Source organism: Mirounga leonina, unplaced genomic scaffold (assembly GCF_011800145.1).
Source record: "Mirounga leonina isolate KUSES-001 unplaced genomic scaffold, KU_Mleo_1.0 Mir_125, whole genome shotgun sequence".
Classification (NCBI taxonomy): Eukaryota; Metazoa; Chordata; class Mammalia; order Carnivora; family Phocidae; genus Mirounga; species Mirounga leonina.
Genome location: NW_023270305.1, coordinates 50,924,679 through 50,942,068, shown reverse-complemented (window position 1 = coordinate 50,942,068; position 17,390 = coordinate 50,924,679). Strand labels below are relative to the sequence as shown.

At 33.8% G+C, this 17,390-nt stretch overlaps 1 protein-coding gene across 5 annotated transcripts in view; it reads left to right on the top strand.

Annotated features, from left to right (window-relative positions):
- EHBP1 (EH domain binding protein 1) overlaps positions 1–17,390 on the top strand; it is a 436,421-nt gene that overhangs the window by 241,715 nt on the left and 177,316 nt on the right. For 4 of the 5 annotated variants that reach the window (XM_035001456.1, XM_035001454.1, XM_035001457.1 and 1 more), the window contains 3 exons: positions 4,199–4,321; positions 8,021–8,255; positions 16,181–16,370. In XM_035001456.1, coding sequence (XP_034857347.1) covers positions 4,199–4,321; positions 8,021–8,255; positions 16,181–16,370 — 548 coding nt within the window. Of the gene's footprint in view, positions 1–3,433; positions 3,539–4,198; positions 4,322–8,020; positions 8,256–16,180; positions 16,371–17,390 lie in introns of all 5 variants that reach the window. The other variant, XM_035001458.1, reaches the window with a different exon arrangement.

Below are 17,390 nucleotides of genomic sequence, written 5' to 3'. Positions count from 1 at the left end.
TCATCTCATTCCATTTTCCACCTCTGGCATCTTAAACCCCAAACAACTTGCAGTTACTCAAATGTGTCTTGTTCTCATTTGTCTCCCTTTTGTCCTATAGAATGTTCTCCATTTCTTCTCTTATAATAATAATAATAATGATAATAATGTCTGTTTGTCTTGTATTAGCTCAAATTTAAATAAGTTCAGAAGGCCTTCCTGACCTTAGATTGAGCTATATGCCTCTCTTCCAGTTTCACATGGCCTATAATGCATATCTCAATCATAATACTTATCACAGTTATCATGTACTATATAATGCTTCACTTGTCTATCCCACAAAAATATAAAGCCATGAGGGCAGGTACTACGAAAGATATATAACAAGTATTTGATAAATATTTATTAAATAGGTAAATGGTATTTCTTTGGAGGTTGCCTCTTATTATGATTTGAATTAACATTTATTTGCATACCAAATAGAGGAAGTATTGGTATAGCTAATCAGAATTACCTTTCACTTTGTTAATATGAATGAAAGTTCTAGAAGCAGAAGTTCTAGGAGGAACATAAAGATTTATTTAAGCTATGGATAAATAGGAAAACTAGGATAAGAAGGAAAACTGTCATCAGTAACAGAAGAAGAAATTATTTTGGGTTAATGAGGAAATGGTCTTTAGTGATATTAGATGTCACTAAAGGCAGGATGAGGGGGAAGAAACATTCTAAACATTCAGAAAAATCAGTGTAAATGATTTAATCATGTGATGGAGTCATCTTGATAGTATTTAAAGAAATGCCCTGGGGTGCCTGGGTTGCTCAGTCAGTTAAGCGTCTGCCTTCTGCTTTTGGGTCATGGTCTTGGATTCCTGGGATCAAGCCTCACGCCAGGCTCCCTGCTCAGTAGGGACTCTGCTTCTCCCTCTCTCTCTGCCCCTCCCTCCTGCTCGTGCTCTCTCTCTGTCTCTCCTCTCAAGTGAATAAATAAAATCTTAAAAAAAAATGCCCATTGTACCTAAAATTCCATGGAAAAATATTAATGTTTTGAAGGTAAGGACCAAGTCTAATATTTCTTCAATATTCCCTATGCTACTCATTATAGAAGATATTTTTAAAAATGATTGATTTCTACCTTCATTGAATATAAAATAATTAAAATGTGTTAGCTATATAAAGAAAACAGACCTTTGAGCATTATTTTCGAGTTTTTAACCTAGGGACACGTAGGTGGCTCAGTTGGTTGAGTGGCGACTCTTGGTTTTGGCTGGGGTGGTGATCTCAGGGTTATAAGATCAAGCCCCAGGTAGGCCTCCATGCTCAGTGGGGAGTCTGCTTCAGATTCTCTCTCTGTCCCTTTGCTGCCCCCCAACTTACACGCATACACTCTCTAAAATAAGTAAATAAATCTTTTTAAAAAATAAAGTTTTTTAATCTAGTAATTGCACATCTGGAAAATACAGTGCAAATAAATGATACTAATATACATGATAAAATGTGGATATTAGTACTAATACCTCAAGATATTTATGGGAATTAATACTGTTATGTGAAGTCCTTCCCACTGCTTAATAAATGTTAGCTGCTGTTGTTAATATTTCTTTTTTCATGCTTTCAAAGTTAAAAATCATTTGCAGATTTTTAATAATACGTAACTAGTAATAAATGAAAAAAAGTCAGTCATGCACTGGTAATCACTTTACACTGATCCTCTACTCCATTGTATTTCCTTAAAAATTACAAAGTTATAACTAGTGAGAGTAAAGGATCTAGCTTATGGATGAGCTCTATCTTAATGAGGAGTTTACTAGGTTGAGTGAGAGTGGGGTTTAAAACTGTTGGCAGAGGGACGCCTGGGTGGCTCAGTCGGTTAAGCGTCTGCCTTCGGCTCAGGTCGTGATCCCAGGGTCCTGGGATCGAGTCCCGCATCAGGCTCCCCGCTCCGCGGGGAGCCTGCTTCTCCCTCTGCCTCTGTCTCTCTCTCTGTCTTTCATGAATAAATAAATAAAATCTTAAAAAAAAAAAAAGACTGTTGGCAGAATAAAATGAAAGAAGACATTTTATAAAGTCTGACTATTCAGCTCTTACTATTCAAAATCACACGAAGAGTTCAGTTGGTATTGTGTTTACTCCTTATGCTCCATGGTTTACTTGACTATCGCAAGCAATTTTATACATGCAAAATGTATTTCTCATCAAGACAAAAGAACTGAATAAGTTTATCAAATTTGTATATATATTTAGCTCAAAGATCTGTAAAGTAACACTAGTATTTCTGACCACCTAATATTCTAGTAGTCATTTATTTAGTCTGTTTCAATATTAATTTGTATTTTTATAGAATGTAAATTCCAGGAGGACAGTACCACATATGTTTTTTTCATCTTTGTGTCCCAAGGATAAGACTTGGCACAGAGTGATATTTATTCAACAACAAATGAATGGATGAAGGCAACCTTATTACAACTGTGTATTCTGTGATTTAGTTCAAATAAAATTTAGAATATGTACTTACAATTACAGTGTTAAAGAACACCATTTTTTAAGCTGAATTTACAACTCTTTTCTATTTTTAACCATTTTTTTTTCTTTCCCACTGAATAATCTGGATCTGTCCTAATACCTAAACTATTCCCAGGTTGTAACTTTGGAAACAGCAGGGATTAACTAGAATACCCTAGTAGGCTTTTATTATTTTTTTTCAAGCTTATTTTCACTTAGTGAATGATAATTGCACATATTCAGAGTTGTCCAAAATATATATAACCCATGTTAAAAAATTCTATTTATGCACAAAATGAATTCTGTCTCATTTTAATATTTTCTATCTAACCTTGTCTTTTGTTTTGTTTCTTATTGGCTAAATTGTAAGATTTCCTAAAGCCAATACTCAAGAATTCCCTTAAAAGGACAATTGCCTTAGAAAACAGGAGTAGAAAATAGTAGCTATTGCCTGCTTTTCTTATTTTGTGCTGATTTTTAAAATTCTAGAACATGAACAATTGCTTTTTCCGTTCATGATTCATGTAGATAAACTCTTAAAACCTTTAGCTTACATTTATAATATGAAACAAATAGTACATCTTTTCTATAGTATCAGGGAACATTTTTTAATGTTCTAACATGTATTTAAAACACTGTTTTATATATAGAAAATGTGGTTGCTAAAAGCCAACGTCAACCTCTTGGGTTATTATCTTTGTTTTGTGTTTATTAACATAGTTATTATATTAATAATATAAATTTAACAAAATGTTTTTTATTTTGAAATATGAGGACAACGTAACTTTCAGTTAAATACATCTGCTATAGTCCATCAAAATAACATCCTCTGAATGTATTCTTGTGATTAACCAAACATCCCCTCTCTTTGTCTTTTTGAGTAACAGCATGCTTCTATGGCTCTTTAATTAAATGACCTTACCTTACATTTGTCTCGACTGGCTTCTGTTTACAGAAATTGTAAACCAATTGAATGCTCTGAGCAGCTTAGATGAAGATCAAGATGACTGCATAAAGCAAGCAAATATGCCTTCAGCTAAATCAGCCAGTTCCTCTGAAGGTCTAAGAGCTTTCTTCCTTTCTTTCTGCTTCTGATTGCCTGTATTTACTGTGACCTGCTACCTCTTGACTTCTGTCTGTACTTATTAGCTGTCAGTTTTGTCTTTGTGCTTTTCCTTGAATGTTTTCTTTGGTAATTTGTAGCGTACCAACAGGCAACAACATAATTTACCATCTTTAGCCAAGCCTTATGACAGTATCCTTCCTTGATAGGCAGTGATTTAAAAACATCTTATAAGATAATAATTGATTATATAACATGACCATATTTCTTCAGTTAGCTTATATATTATAACTATACTGTTTTTGAAATATTTGCTTATATTAAACCCATTTGGATTATTCATATTTAGAAGTGAAGGGTATTTTTCTAAAAATCTGTCAGCACTTTTTTATTAGATTAAATTAGATGATGGAAGTTTCTCTAGTTCTTTATCTGATATAATTTTCAAAATAATATGCATATATTTGTTTTGTTTTATTTGAAAATGTTGGTATGCTACAAAATACATGAATGGCATTCTGCCATAGGTAAAATGCTTCATCTTATTATTTGCAGGTATTATTAGTGTGAATTTTTACAATTTGAAATATTTTTTGAATGATGAAGAATTATACTTAATTACAATCATGGTGAACTAACACATATGTTTATTTTCAGAGCTTATCAACAAACTGAACTTTTTGGATGAAGCAGAAAAGGAATTGGCCACTGTGACTTTAAATCCATTTGGTGATCCTGATGTAGCAGAATTAAACCCATTTGGAGATCCTGACTCAGAAGGTACTGAGTTTTTTTCTGTACTTCTAAAAGCCTTTAGAAAGTCAAGTTATCTTGAATTGTAATGTAGGAAGAGATTTTTTTTTTAAAAGACTCAAAATAATTTTTGTTTATGATGATATTGTGTTCAGTGCAGTTGATTAGCAAATCTGGGTAGCTTCCATTGAATTGTTTTTAAAGAAAAAATAAACCTTTACATAAACATTTACATGGGGCTTATTTTTTTTTTAATTCCAGTAGAATTAACATGCAGTGTTATATTGGTTTCAGGTATACCAAACAGTGATTCAACAATTCTATACATTACTCAGTGCTCATCACGATAAGTGTAATTTGAGTCCTTTTCACCTATTTCACCCTTCCTCTCCACCCACCTTCTACATGGGGGTTATTTTTAAATTCTCTATTAGTTTGGTCAAGTTAGATGGTAAAGCTCTAATGTTAAAGATAACAGTATTTCACCTAGCTGGCATATAGTAAAGTCTCATTAGATTAGCCTACCAGGTAAGGTCAAGTTATGAGACATGCTGATATTGGGATTGTGGGATGGCTTCTCCCTCTGTCAGCTCCTCTGCCCTCACTCTCAGAGAGTCCAATGAACTCCCCCCACCCACCACTCCATGTCTTTGGCTGAGAATTATAGTTAGTAGTGAGAGTAAGTTGTGCATGTAAATAGCATGGAGCAAAAAGAATATGAATATGCTATCATATATACAACATACTTGTAAGGAATACATCCACGGAAGTTTTTTCCTGAGTCATTTTTCTTATCAAGTAGTTTTGAACTCTTAAAGCCTAGATAAGAGCTGTTGAAGAAGTGAGGCCAATTAAACTGTTTGTTCAAAGTAAGTGCAAGAATGATCAACCAGTGTATACATCTTTTAGACTGCTCTTATGAAATCCTCAAGAGCTTTGAAGAATTTTGTTACTACCTTTCATGGTGAAAATGAGGTTTTAACTTCAGGATTTACTCTTGTTGGAGCAATATCATTTTGTAATCCATTTCTCCTTCTCTTCCTTTATTTTCTCCCTTCTTACCAGATTCTAAATTTGTAAATTTAATTTAATGAGATTTTATGTTGTTTGTGACATATATATATTAAGAATGTATTTTAAATGTCAATAATTATAATAAATCTTAGAAGTAGTCTACTTCAGCTGCCTCTTTTCATAGATTAGGAAGCTGAGGCCAGGAGGAATTCACTGGTGGAACAAGAACTTTAGGTAAATGGAAGTGGAGTTGGAGCTGAGATTCCTAATAAGTGTCTTCTTTTGACCACATGGCTTCTCCTCAATTGTGTACAACATATATCTGAGTATTCTGAGTTTTAAAAATATTACCAAAATATTTTGAGACATCAGTATTTGAGTTTTCCATTTCAAAATCAAATAAAAATAGTTTTAAAAAATCTATGTGGGTTGGGGCGCCTGGGTGGCTCAGTCGTTAAGCGTCTGCCTTCAGCTCAGGTCATGATCCCAGGGTCCTGGGATCGAGCCCCACATCGGGCTCCCTGCTCAGCGGGAAGCCTGCTTCTCCCTCTCCCACTCCCCCTGCTTGTGTTCCCTCTCTTGCTGTGTCTCTTTCTGTCAAATAAATAAAATCTTTAAAAAAAAAAATATATATATATATATGTGGGTCTGTTTTCTGAGGTAAAGAAAGGAGTAGGAGATAACACATAATACAGTATTTCTATTTAGGAGAGGTTAGTCAACCTGATTCAGAATCTTTAACCATGCCTATAGAGCTAAAAAAAAAAAAAAAGTGACAACCAATATTTTCTTTAAATATACGTGTCTTAGAGTCTTTGGTTTAATTATTTTCTAATAGAAGAATACTTGTTTTTTAAGAAATAATTTTTAAACTTTTATTGATGAAAAATTTGCATCTTCAAGTAAGAAAAGCATGTGAGGAAAAAATAATGTGTTGAAGTTGTTTAGATGGTTCTTTTATTTGCTTTTACAGCTTCAATTCTCCTCTTAGATTCATGACATTCTGTGCATCAGTGACCCTCTTAGAAAGTATTAAATGTGTTTGTTAGCTTTTATATAAAATAATCTCATTTTAAACCCTCCTTTGTTGCCATTTCTGTCATCTTCAAACTGTGCTCTATAGTTTGAATGCTGTCTTGCTTTTGGTTTTGTAACTGATGAATTTGCTTAGATCAATCTTCTTTCTGAAAGTAAAAATAAAAATCTTATTTCTGTTGACCAGTTTTGTTGTTTTCTCAAGCATTTGAGACTTGATATTTGTTAATAAAAATTGAATAGGCAAAAATTTTCCAGCCTCTTTTCCCCTATAGAGAAAAGAAAATGCCTTGTTTACACTGTTATAAAGATTCTAATGAAGTGTTAAGTTTGAATATTATCCTAGTGTTAAAACGTTACACGGTTACTGTTATCTCTTCTCTTGCGTAGTCTAGATTTAAATTTAAATTTAAAATTTAAGATTTATTTAAATTCATTTCCGTATTTATTAAGATTTTATGAATTCTCTTTTACATTTTATAATTGCTTCTCCATGGTGTATGGAATTTCAATTCAGAGGTTTTTCTCCAATATAAAGACAAAATAAGTTTTCTGGGCTAATGTCTGAAGTATAAGTAAAAGGAGCTTGACTTTAAAATATAAAAGTCATAAATATGTCAGTCATGAAATTTTCATAATAATTGGATTAAATTGTTTGAAGTGTCACTTATGAAATAGTTATTTTCTTGAGAATTTCAGTAATCAATTTTCTGCCTTCTACAGTATTTTGTCAGAATTGCACGGCATAATTAAAATTAACTTTTAAACTACCCTCTGATTGTTGGCTTTCTGAAACTTTTCTTCAGTCTGGGAAAACATTTGTTTTTATCAGAATCCATGACCAAATGTTGGACAGTTTTATTACAAGTTCTAGTTTTGTTTTAAAATATTAAGACACATAAGAAGAAAAAGGCTGGTACTAAGCACTTCTTCGTAAGTATCGTTGGTGGACATGATGCTATTGTAGTGCTTTTTGTGCTGGGAGTCAGAATTTTATTTTTAAGGGCACCTTGGTTTTCAAAATGAAATTTAAAATAATAAAATTTAGAAAAATTTGGTGTAACATGTCATCAGTTTATCAATATGATTTCAATGTAGTACTCTCTATCTGAGAATTCTTATGTTAGTCCTTTACCTTATTAAATAGAGTACTTATTGGATCAAATTGTGCCTCTAAGAAGGTTAAAATTTCAAAAATTGGCATAACGTAATGCTAATAATATTAGAGACCCCAAGGGCATTCCAAAAATGCCATTTTAGGGGCACCTGGGTGGCTCAGTTGGTTAAGCATCCTACTCTTGATTTTGGCTCAGGTCATGATCTCAGGGTCATGAAATCAAGCCCCACGTTGGGCTCCATGCTGGGTGCAGAGCCTGCTTAAGATTCTCTCCCTCCCTCTCTCTCTGTCTCTCCCCCTATAAATAAAATAAAATAAAAATAAAAATAAAAATAGCCTGTTCAGAGCTGCCATTTTGAGGAGCAGCATTCCTGGAGAAGTAGACAAAGATCTCAGGTAACACATCTTCTGAACTTAGCCCCTCTAAAACATATTATTGTTTTGACTCTTTCAGCCCCATAGAGTATTAATTCAAGGTTATTTTTGTAAGCACTAAAAATATAAGAAAATATCAGATAATATTAATTTGATTTAATTCATTTTTTGCTATTGTTTTATAGAACCCATCACTGAAACAGCATCACCTAAAAAATCAGAGGAATCTTTTTATAATAGCTATAATCCCTTTAAAGAGATACAGACTCCACAGTATTTGAACCCATTTGATGAGCCAGAAACTTTTGTAACTATAAAGGATTCTCCTCCTCAGTCTACAAAAAGAAAAAATGTAAGACCTGTGGACATGAGCAAGTACCTCTATGCTGACAGTTCTAAAACAGAAGAAGAGTTGGATGAGTAAGTACATTTTATTTTGCTATCATTGTAAGTTAGTCTTTATGTTTAAAGAGATGCTTCTGTAATCTAGCTTTACATGGGTAAAAAGAGGTCTGCCCCAGTGTTAATATACAGTTTACAAGTTAGTATCTATCTCATGTCCATCTGAATTTTTATGATCTTGATACTGATTCTTCCACGCTCTTCCATGTAGATGTATGTGCACCCTAAACTAACAATGGAGAGAAATATGTTATTGAAATCTCTAGTTAGAATTCCAATTGTGTATTCTCATAGGAACCATATTATAAATGGCACTTAGATTTTTTTTTTTTTAAAGATTTTATTTATTTATTTGAGAGAGAGAGAATGAGAGAGAGCACATGAGAGGGGCGAGGGTCAGAGGGAGAAGCAGACTCCCTGCCGAGCAGGGAGCCCGATGCGGGACTCGATCCAGGGACTCCAGGATCATGACCTGAGCCGAAGGCAGTCGCTTAACCAACTGAGCCAACCAGGCGCCCTGGCACTTAGATGTTTTTAATCAATTACTGTAAGCATTACACTTCAATAGTGTTAGGTTCTCTTGTGGGAACCAGATCATCATTTATGATATTGTTTTGATGAGAACACTTGTTCAAATACCAAACAACAAGACCATAACAATTAGAAATTAGAAATTGTCTTTATTTGAGTTATTATTCTTACCCAAATATGATTGTTATTGATTACAAGCTCATTATAAAAAGTCAGTATGATTAGGGCTGCCATTTTACTCAAATCTGGGGGTGAGGATAGGAGAAGGGTGTGTGCACATTGTATTCTGGAGTTACACAGTTCATAGCCTGTGTGGCTGCAGACCGTGGCCCTGAGTGTGTTAAACAGCAACAACAGAACTTCCACTTCTAGTCATGATGGAGTAATAGACTGATACAGCTTCTTGTCTTAAAAAACTAAAAACTAAAAAACTGAATGAAATATATGAAACAGTGGCTTTCAGATATTGTATGCAAATAGCACAGGACTGTGATTTCTGAGAAAACGGAAACAAAGAAGGTGAGCCCTTACTTCTCGAAGCCTTATTTATGGGAGAGAATTTCCAACTCTAGTTCAGGGAGAAAGAACCCAAAAGTCCTAGTAATCTCCATGGGTTTAGGAGACAGTTTGGACTTTGGAGGGACTGAAGAGAATGGAATTGTGGACAGAGTATCAGAGAGGAGAGAGCTACTCAGAAACTGAGTTTCAGAGATCTGTAGAAGGTTCTCCTTGAGTCTTTAGCTGAGTATTAATGAAAGCATGCATATGAGGAAATTACCAAGGACAAAGAATCTCACAGAAACATCCCTGGAGTTCACCCAGGACCAAGAATAGTTTATGTTTCCAAGCTGTTCCTTACACTTGGGACATCAAGTCAAGTCCTCATAATGGTGTCTCAATAATGTGGTGAGGTTAGCCCTAGAGTAAAGGCTGTTCTGGGCTTGCCTAACAAAGCTTAAAAGCAAGGCTCGAAAGAATCAAAATATTTCCAAGTAACTTATCTGCACGCCATACAAATATACCAGAGATACCAAAGGGAATACCAAAAAATCCAGCACCCAAAACAGAATTCACAATGTCTGACAACTAGTCAAAAATCTATCAGGCATATAAAGAAGCAGGAAAATCTGACCCATGAGGAGGAGGAAACTCAGTCATGAGATATGGATGCAGAAATGTCATAGGTGATGGAATTAATCGAATAGTAATTACATGTTTACTTGTAGTGAGGCTGTATGGGTCTTGTTTTTCTCAGAAATATGTGAATTTTAGTGTTATTAAGATTATTTAGATCTTGGGAAAAATAGTTATTCCTTTAAAAATACAGTTTAATAGAAAAATCTTTCAAAATAATGGGGATGTTATAGATTGAGAGGGGAATAATAAAAAGGCTCCTTCAATGTATGAAATTGGGAGTAGTTGCTTGGTGTTAAGGAAGAAATGTCATTTCTTTCCTGTGCGTTGGTTAGCTCCTGTTGTGAGCACTGTTTTACTTCTGGGTGCTGCACTTTACAAGGGGCATCGATGATTCAGAGCATTAAAAGAGTAGAGCAACAGAGTCATCAAATGCCCAGAAACCACATCAAATGAGCAGTGATTGAGGCCATAGGGACTGTTTGACTTAGAAGAGCGATTATTTAAGGGAACTACAATAACCAAATTCAAATATTTGATTTGAAAGAATGAGGTAGTTGACTTGTTTTCTTTTGCTCTGGAACTACATTTCTCAGCCTTTTCCCATTTTACACCATATGCCTGTGACTCTCCATGGGCCTAGTTAGGTTTTGATAAAACCTAAAAAAAGTTCTAACTTTCTATAAGTACATAGAAATACATCATAGTAATCATCTGATTCCAAATCCAGGTTTAGATTTCAGTACCAATTAATAACTATACAGGGATTGAAGAAGTTGGCAGAACTCTTACTGAAGTTATTATATTTGTTTTCTTTGAAATAGCCAATGTGTGATCAAAATAAAATTTCTCATGGGTGGTGTAGGTGCTGAGTAATAGCCACACACCTAGAGTATTTGAATGTAAATATAAACTTGAAGTACAAGGGTTCAGTCATTCCAAGATGCATGAGTATTACAAAACTCACACACACACCCTGCTCTCTCCTATTAACAAATTAAAGAGACATCTAGTGTTTGCTTAAACTTTTAAAATGCCTTAATAAAAACTAAAATCAGAATCACTGGGTGTTTCCTTTTGACCATTCTTTTTTTCCACATGAAAGTCATAGTCTTTACAAGTTTCTCATGAATAAAGAACATTCTAAATTGCTCAATCATCTGAGATTACCAGAGGGAACCTATAAACACTTAAGCTTTTTTTTTTTTTTTAATAGGAGTATACATTCAGAGTCTAAAGATTGCTCATCAGCTAATTTGAGAGTCCAGGAAGAACTCTATTTCTCATCCTTTTTTCTCCAAAAGTTTGTAGGTCCCACTACATTAGCAGAAATCTTCCAAAATTTGTTCTTACTTCAATAATAAACTAATGACCTTTCATCGAGTGAAAAGCCTGTATTACTCATCTTCCATTACCAAACTCTTCCTGCATCCTCTGACATAAAACTATCATGAATAAACAGTGCTGAGTCCTTTGATGTGTAAAGCAACCTTCAGAACCTCAGCATATCCATCAGCACCGGGAGAAAGTAAACTTCAGTGCCAGTAGCACGTGTCCTGTACGCTTAGCAACCACAGGGATTTTCTCAGTTGTCTTGTGTTTGGGAGTTCGTTCAGCCATTCTGGTTTATGTAGCAAAAATGAAAACTGAGAAACCAATAATATTTTTTCAAACATTTATGAAATGATTTTTGAGATCCAGCATAAAATCATTTCTGGTATGGTTGTATGTCAGTTTCCGAAGGAAAGTTGTCTTTGAATTTTATTCAAAGGTTTGTCCAAAGAAACATAAATTTTCAGGTGAGAGGAACAGACTTCAGATTTCACTATACCCTTGCTTCATATTTTATTATTTTTTCAGTAGGTTAATCCTTTTTCTAATCAACTTACAGTTTTTCTTTCTGTAATTCTTTTTCTTGGATGAATTATTTTCTAAGCAGTGAATAATGTCATTTGAAATTATTCTGTCCAGTTTTCCACTTAATGTAAATGATGAATTTTTAGTTCACAGTGAGTTAATGATACAACTAATCTATTACTCAAGTATATAATACAAAGATGAAAATAATCTTTGCTTATTCAAAGTGATGTAGGAAGTCCTGAAATAGGTTATTCAAATCATAGATGATCAATGGAATGTGGAAATTATGCTAGTTCCTTAAATAATTTTTCTTTACTAAAAATATTAAGTATTTTTAAAAATGCTTTGATCAGTAATTATATAACTTATTTTTATAGAGAAGGGAGCATGTTCATAACCATATATACTATATATATATTCACTTTTTTGTAGCACAGTATATACTATTCACCTTTTGTTTTAAGATTTTATTTATTTATTTGACAGAGAGAGACACAGTGAGAGAGGGAACACAAGCAGGGGGAGTGGGAGAGGGAGAAGCAGGCTTCCCACTGAGCAGGGAGCTCGATGCGGGGCTCGATCCCAGGACCCTGGGATCAAGACCTGAGCCGAAGGCAGACGCTTAACAACTGAGCCACCCAGGCGCCCCTACTATTCACTTTTTTAATAGCACTTTTTTTTATTGAGATATACTTCACATGACATAAAATTCCATATTTAAAGTGTACACTTCACTGGTTCTTAGCGAATTCACTGTGTTGTGCAGCCATCACCACAGTCTAATTCCAGAGCATTTTTGTCACCCCAAAAAGAAATCCTTTACCTATTAGTTTCAGTTCCTCCCCTCCCCTATCTCCTGAAAACAATCTACCTTTTGCCCATACAGATTTGAGTATCACATAAATAAAATCATATCCTGTTTATTCTTAAAGAGTAGGAAATTCAGTTTTAGTTAGAAATGTCTGATCCATAGGGAGGATTATTCAAAGCCCTTAGAAGTAGAAGCTTGTCTTATTCTGATTTAGTACCTAGCAAGTGGTGGTACCTAGCACACTGTTTTCTCACCAATAGATTATAAGTGTATGCAGACACGCTCATTCCTCTAGTCCTTCTGGTGGTGAGGCATGGTCCAGGGCAGCTGGAGTCCCTGGTACCCTGATTTTCCAGCAGCTTCCTATGTTTTTATGATAGTATAACATACAAATTTCATTTTTACTACATGTCATAGGGTAAAACAGATTGAGAAACATAGCTCTAATTATTTCAAGAAAATACCTGTTTTGATTATGTTTCTAGGAATATGAGTCTTATGATCCAACTTTGGAAATCAGCTGATTATGAGCTTCTTTTCTACTTGCATTTACCTTCTTTTGACAAGAATACTAATATTCAAGTGGTTAGACGGAGACCCAAGTGGTTTGAAGCAGAGATAGGAAGAAAAAGGACAATATCTAGTTACTTTTGTATACATACTAGATATGTTTTATAAAAATTGCATGCAACTGAGTATTGTAAATTAAGTTAAAGTGTACTGAATCATACCTGTTTTGAGATTCTGACATTGTTTTCTTTGAAGCACAAATCCTTTCATAATATAAATATCCTCTAACACTTCTTATGTTTTCTTAAAACTAGCCATATTTATGCAACAAATTAAAAATAATGATTATTGTGGCAGCTACCATCTTACAAACTGCTATGGAAGTTCATTCTAGAGAGACCTAACCAAGAACAATTTTTTAGAATATCACCTAAATAATTCATATAACTGAATTAATTCAGTTAGATTGAAATGGGTCTGTTCAGTTCTGAAACATGTAACATTAGTTGGCAAGTAGTTAAGTTTGGGGGGAAAAAGATTTTTCTCTTTTTTAAGTTTTGGAGTTTTAAGAAAAATGTTTTCATCTTATTTCTTTACATTTACCTCCCTTCAAACTACTTTTAGAGTTTGAAAAACAGCTGTATGAGGCTATCAATAAAATTAGGCCAAGACACAAGCTTGTTGTAAGGATTAAATGGGTTAAAACATGTGAATTACTTAAAATAGTGCCTAGCACAGCATAAACACTTTATTAATCTTAGTTAATAATGTTATTGGCAAGCCCTCCATTCTAGGCTAGATGTGATACCTTTCATATCTCTTTTCAGAGAGAATGTTCAGGTTTTCTGAACACCTAGTTATTTTAACATTGTTCCTTACTTTGATATCCCCAAGTTCTTCTCCAGGTTGTAAACATGGGATGTAAATACTTCATGCATATCTTGATCACTTACTAGGCAAGAATATTTTGCCTGAAAAGCAAATTTTCAAGTATATATCTGTTTCCTGTTCTTATTCTTATAAGTAGAGGAAGAACAGGAAATAGGTTTCTTTGTAAATGCCAACTCCATTCAGTTAAAAGCAACTACTTGAGCAGAGTTGAAAGAGATTCTATGGTATACCCTAGCTCAATGGAAGGAATCCCGTGACACTAATTGTTGCCAGGAGTATAGCATAAGAATGACATCACAAGTATGATATATTTCCCATCTCTGATCCATATCTCCTTGGTACTCAGTCTCATGATTTGACTGTCTATGTATAAATTCTTAGGCAAAGGAGTACATAATTGGTATTGGTTCTAAGTGAGTCTGATACTGTTGTACTTAAAAGAGCATTCATAATTGAAACAGAGGGTTATCAACAGTATAGGCCTTATATGACTAGGTGGAATTCCCTTGGAATAATCACTATATTTGGGTCAGCTGGTACTTAACCTTGTGGACTCAGAAATTTTATTCTTTACACATAGGATTCTAGAGAACCAACCACTGTTGGGGAAAAAATGCAACAAACTAATAAATAAAAACCAGGATAACAGTTTATAGGAAGAATAATCATCACATACACCAAATACTTGTGTTTATGGATAACTAATGAGAAAAAAACTCATCTATTCATAAAAGGACTTAACAAGGAAGGTTTTTTGCCTGGGCCTAGACTGTAGGTAGAGGAAAAAAAGAAAAAAAAAAGTCTTCCCAGAGAAGTTATAAGCACATAGGCCCACCCAAATCTTCTATGGATTTGACATTATATTGGTAGGGTAGCCTGAGATCCTCCAAGCCAAGAAAATAGCAATAAAATGGCTTCTGAAGCACTCAGTAAATACAAACATAAACAGTGAAGAGAGGCACTCCCAGCTCAGACCATGCAGGATTTCCTCAGATTAAGCCCTGAACTTGAAATCTAGAATTACAAATCATACAAGGAAACAGTATACCAAGAGAAAATCAGGAGACAAAAGAAACACTAGAATTGTACATGCAAGAACTTGAATAGATTTATCAGATTGAGACTCTGAAATAAATATGTTTAAATGATGACTCAAATCTCTGTACCTGAGGTATTTTACACATAGCCGCATGAAGAAAAATGCTTATCAGAATTAAAAATTCATGGAGAATTAAACAGTAAATTAGACACAGATGAAGAGAGAAAAAGTTAACTGGATCATAGATGTGAGGGAATTATCCAGAATATAACACAGTAGGAATGAAAATTTGTAAAAATATGAAGGAGAGAGATAATTCAACATACATCTAATAAGATTTTCTAAAGAAGAGAATAGAGAAAATAGAGAAGAGGCTATCAAAGATAATGGTTGATAATTTTTCAGAACTAATGAAACATACATCTTCAGACTCAGGAGATAGAAGGAGCCTGAAACAGGATAAATTAAGAGAAATCCACACCTACACATATCATAGTAAAATTGCTCAAAACTGGAAGAAAAAAGAAGATCCTAAAAGCAACCAAAGATAAAAGATGACTTATAAAAGAGCAAGAGTAGGCTGACAGTGGGCTAATATCATCAGAGTGCTGAGATGAATTAACTGACAACTAGAATTCTCTACCTAGCTAAATTATCATTTAAGTGTGACATAAAGACATTTTCAATACCTGGGAGAATTTACTATTAACAGAACCTTGCTGAATGAACTTCTAAAGGCATTTCATCTTAATGAGAAGGAATGAAGCACAGGAAAAAAAAATGTTTGATGTGGGGCGCATAAGAAAGCAAATCAATATTTCCACATCTTATTTCCTTTTCCTTGGGTGTGGGGAGTATATAGGATTTACTATTACTATAAACATTTTTCTAAGGATCTATATATAATAGAGCTAAGTGTGACCTTGTATGAAAAAAATTTAAAAATACTTTTTAAAAGGGAAAAATTTTATTGTCAGTGATTAACAAAACAATAAAGTAATAGTGATTGTTTCTAAATTGTAGGTTATCACTAGTTTGGGTTTCTCCTTATCATTTTCAGTATTTTTTAGTTTTATAAATTTTCATAAATTTTTATTTTTTTCTTATTTTAGCTAGGAATGAACTGTTTTTAGAGTAACATTTAACAATAATTCTTCTTTCATTTAGATCTAATCCTTTTTATGAACCTAAACCAACTCTTCCTCCAAATAATTTGGTAACTCCAATTCAAGAACTGGAAACTGAAAGTAGAGTGAAAAGAAAAGCTCCAGCCCCGCCAGCCATCTCACCAAAGACAGGAGGAGTAAATGAAAACACCATTATTTCTGCAGGAAGAGATCTCTCCACTTCTCCTAAGGTATGAGTTTATTCTTAGTAAAAATATGTACTATATTTTATCTTTTTTCCCCCATGCAATTTAATTCAAATTAAGAAAAGTCATTATTTGCTATTTTTGATGATTTAAAAGTAAAATCCAAGTAAATCCTTTATACTGCAACACTGTGTATATGTTTGGGAGCCTGTAAATTTATAGAACAGTATGATTGGATAGTTTGAGTTAAGATTTTTTAAAATGCTGTTTTGAAATAGAGGAAGAAAGACATTATAATTGTAGGAATGGGTGCTCTAAAGCAATGAGGTATGAGGGACAGCTTGCACTGATATCGAGGAAGGAGTAGAAATCATCCTTTGAGAAACATACTGGAAGATTAAGGCCCAGTGCAGAAAAATGCTTTATTGAACAATTTCAATATTGTCATTTTGATTTATGTCAAGTTAAAATTTTGGCCTATTGTCACTATTTTTAGAAGTTTTAATGCATAATAATTACATGGAAAGGTAAGACACATTGTTGGAACAAGTCTAAAGCTTTTACATGATTTGGTTGCAAATAGGATGACATCTTGTGTGTTTAAGGTAGAAATGTTGGATTTAGCAAGTTTTTTTAGGTAAGTAACTTTTGCCCATCAACTCATGGGTGTTTTGTTCATATTACATTATTTAATTCTCACAGGTAGTTAAGGAAAAAATAAGATGAACTTCATGAAACTCAGTGGGATAAAGTAAAGGTCATGGGTCCCTTAACCAGTAGAAACAGGATTGGAACTGGTATTTTCATTAATTGTGTGATACCCGGGCCATACTCTACCTCAGGTGCCTGGGCTGCTGTTTTTCTCAAGGGCACTGAAGTTCAGTAATTTCTCTTGGATTTTTCAGTTCATTCTTTGGTTTTTGTTAAATGCCAGAGTCCTGAAATTGTTTGTTTGCCTGTATTTTCATTGTTTTAGAGAGAGAGTGAGTTCCCTGAGGTTTTCATTCTGCTATTCTAGAAGTCAATCTTCAGGTGTTTGTTTTTATATCAGGTATTTTTTAACCC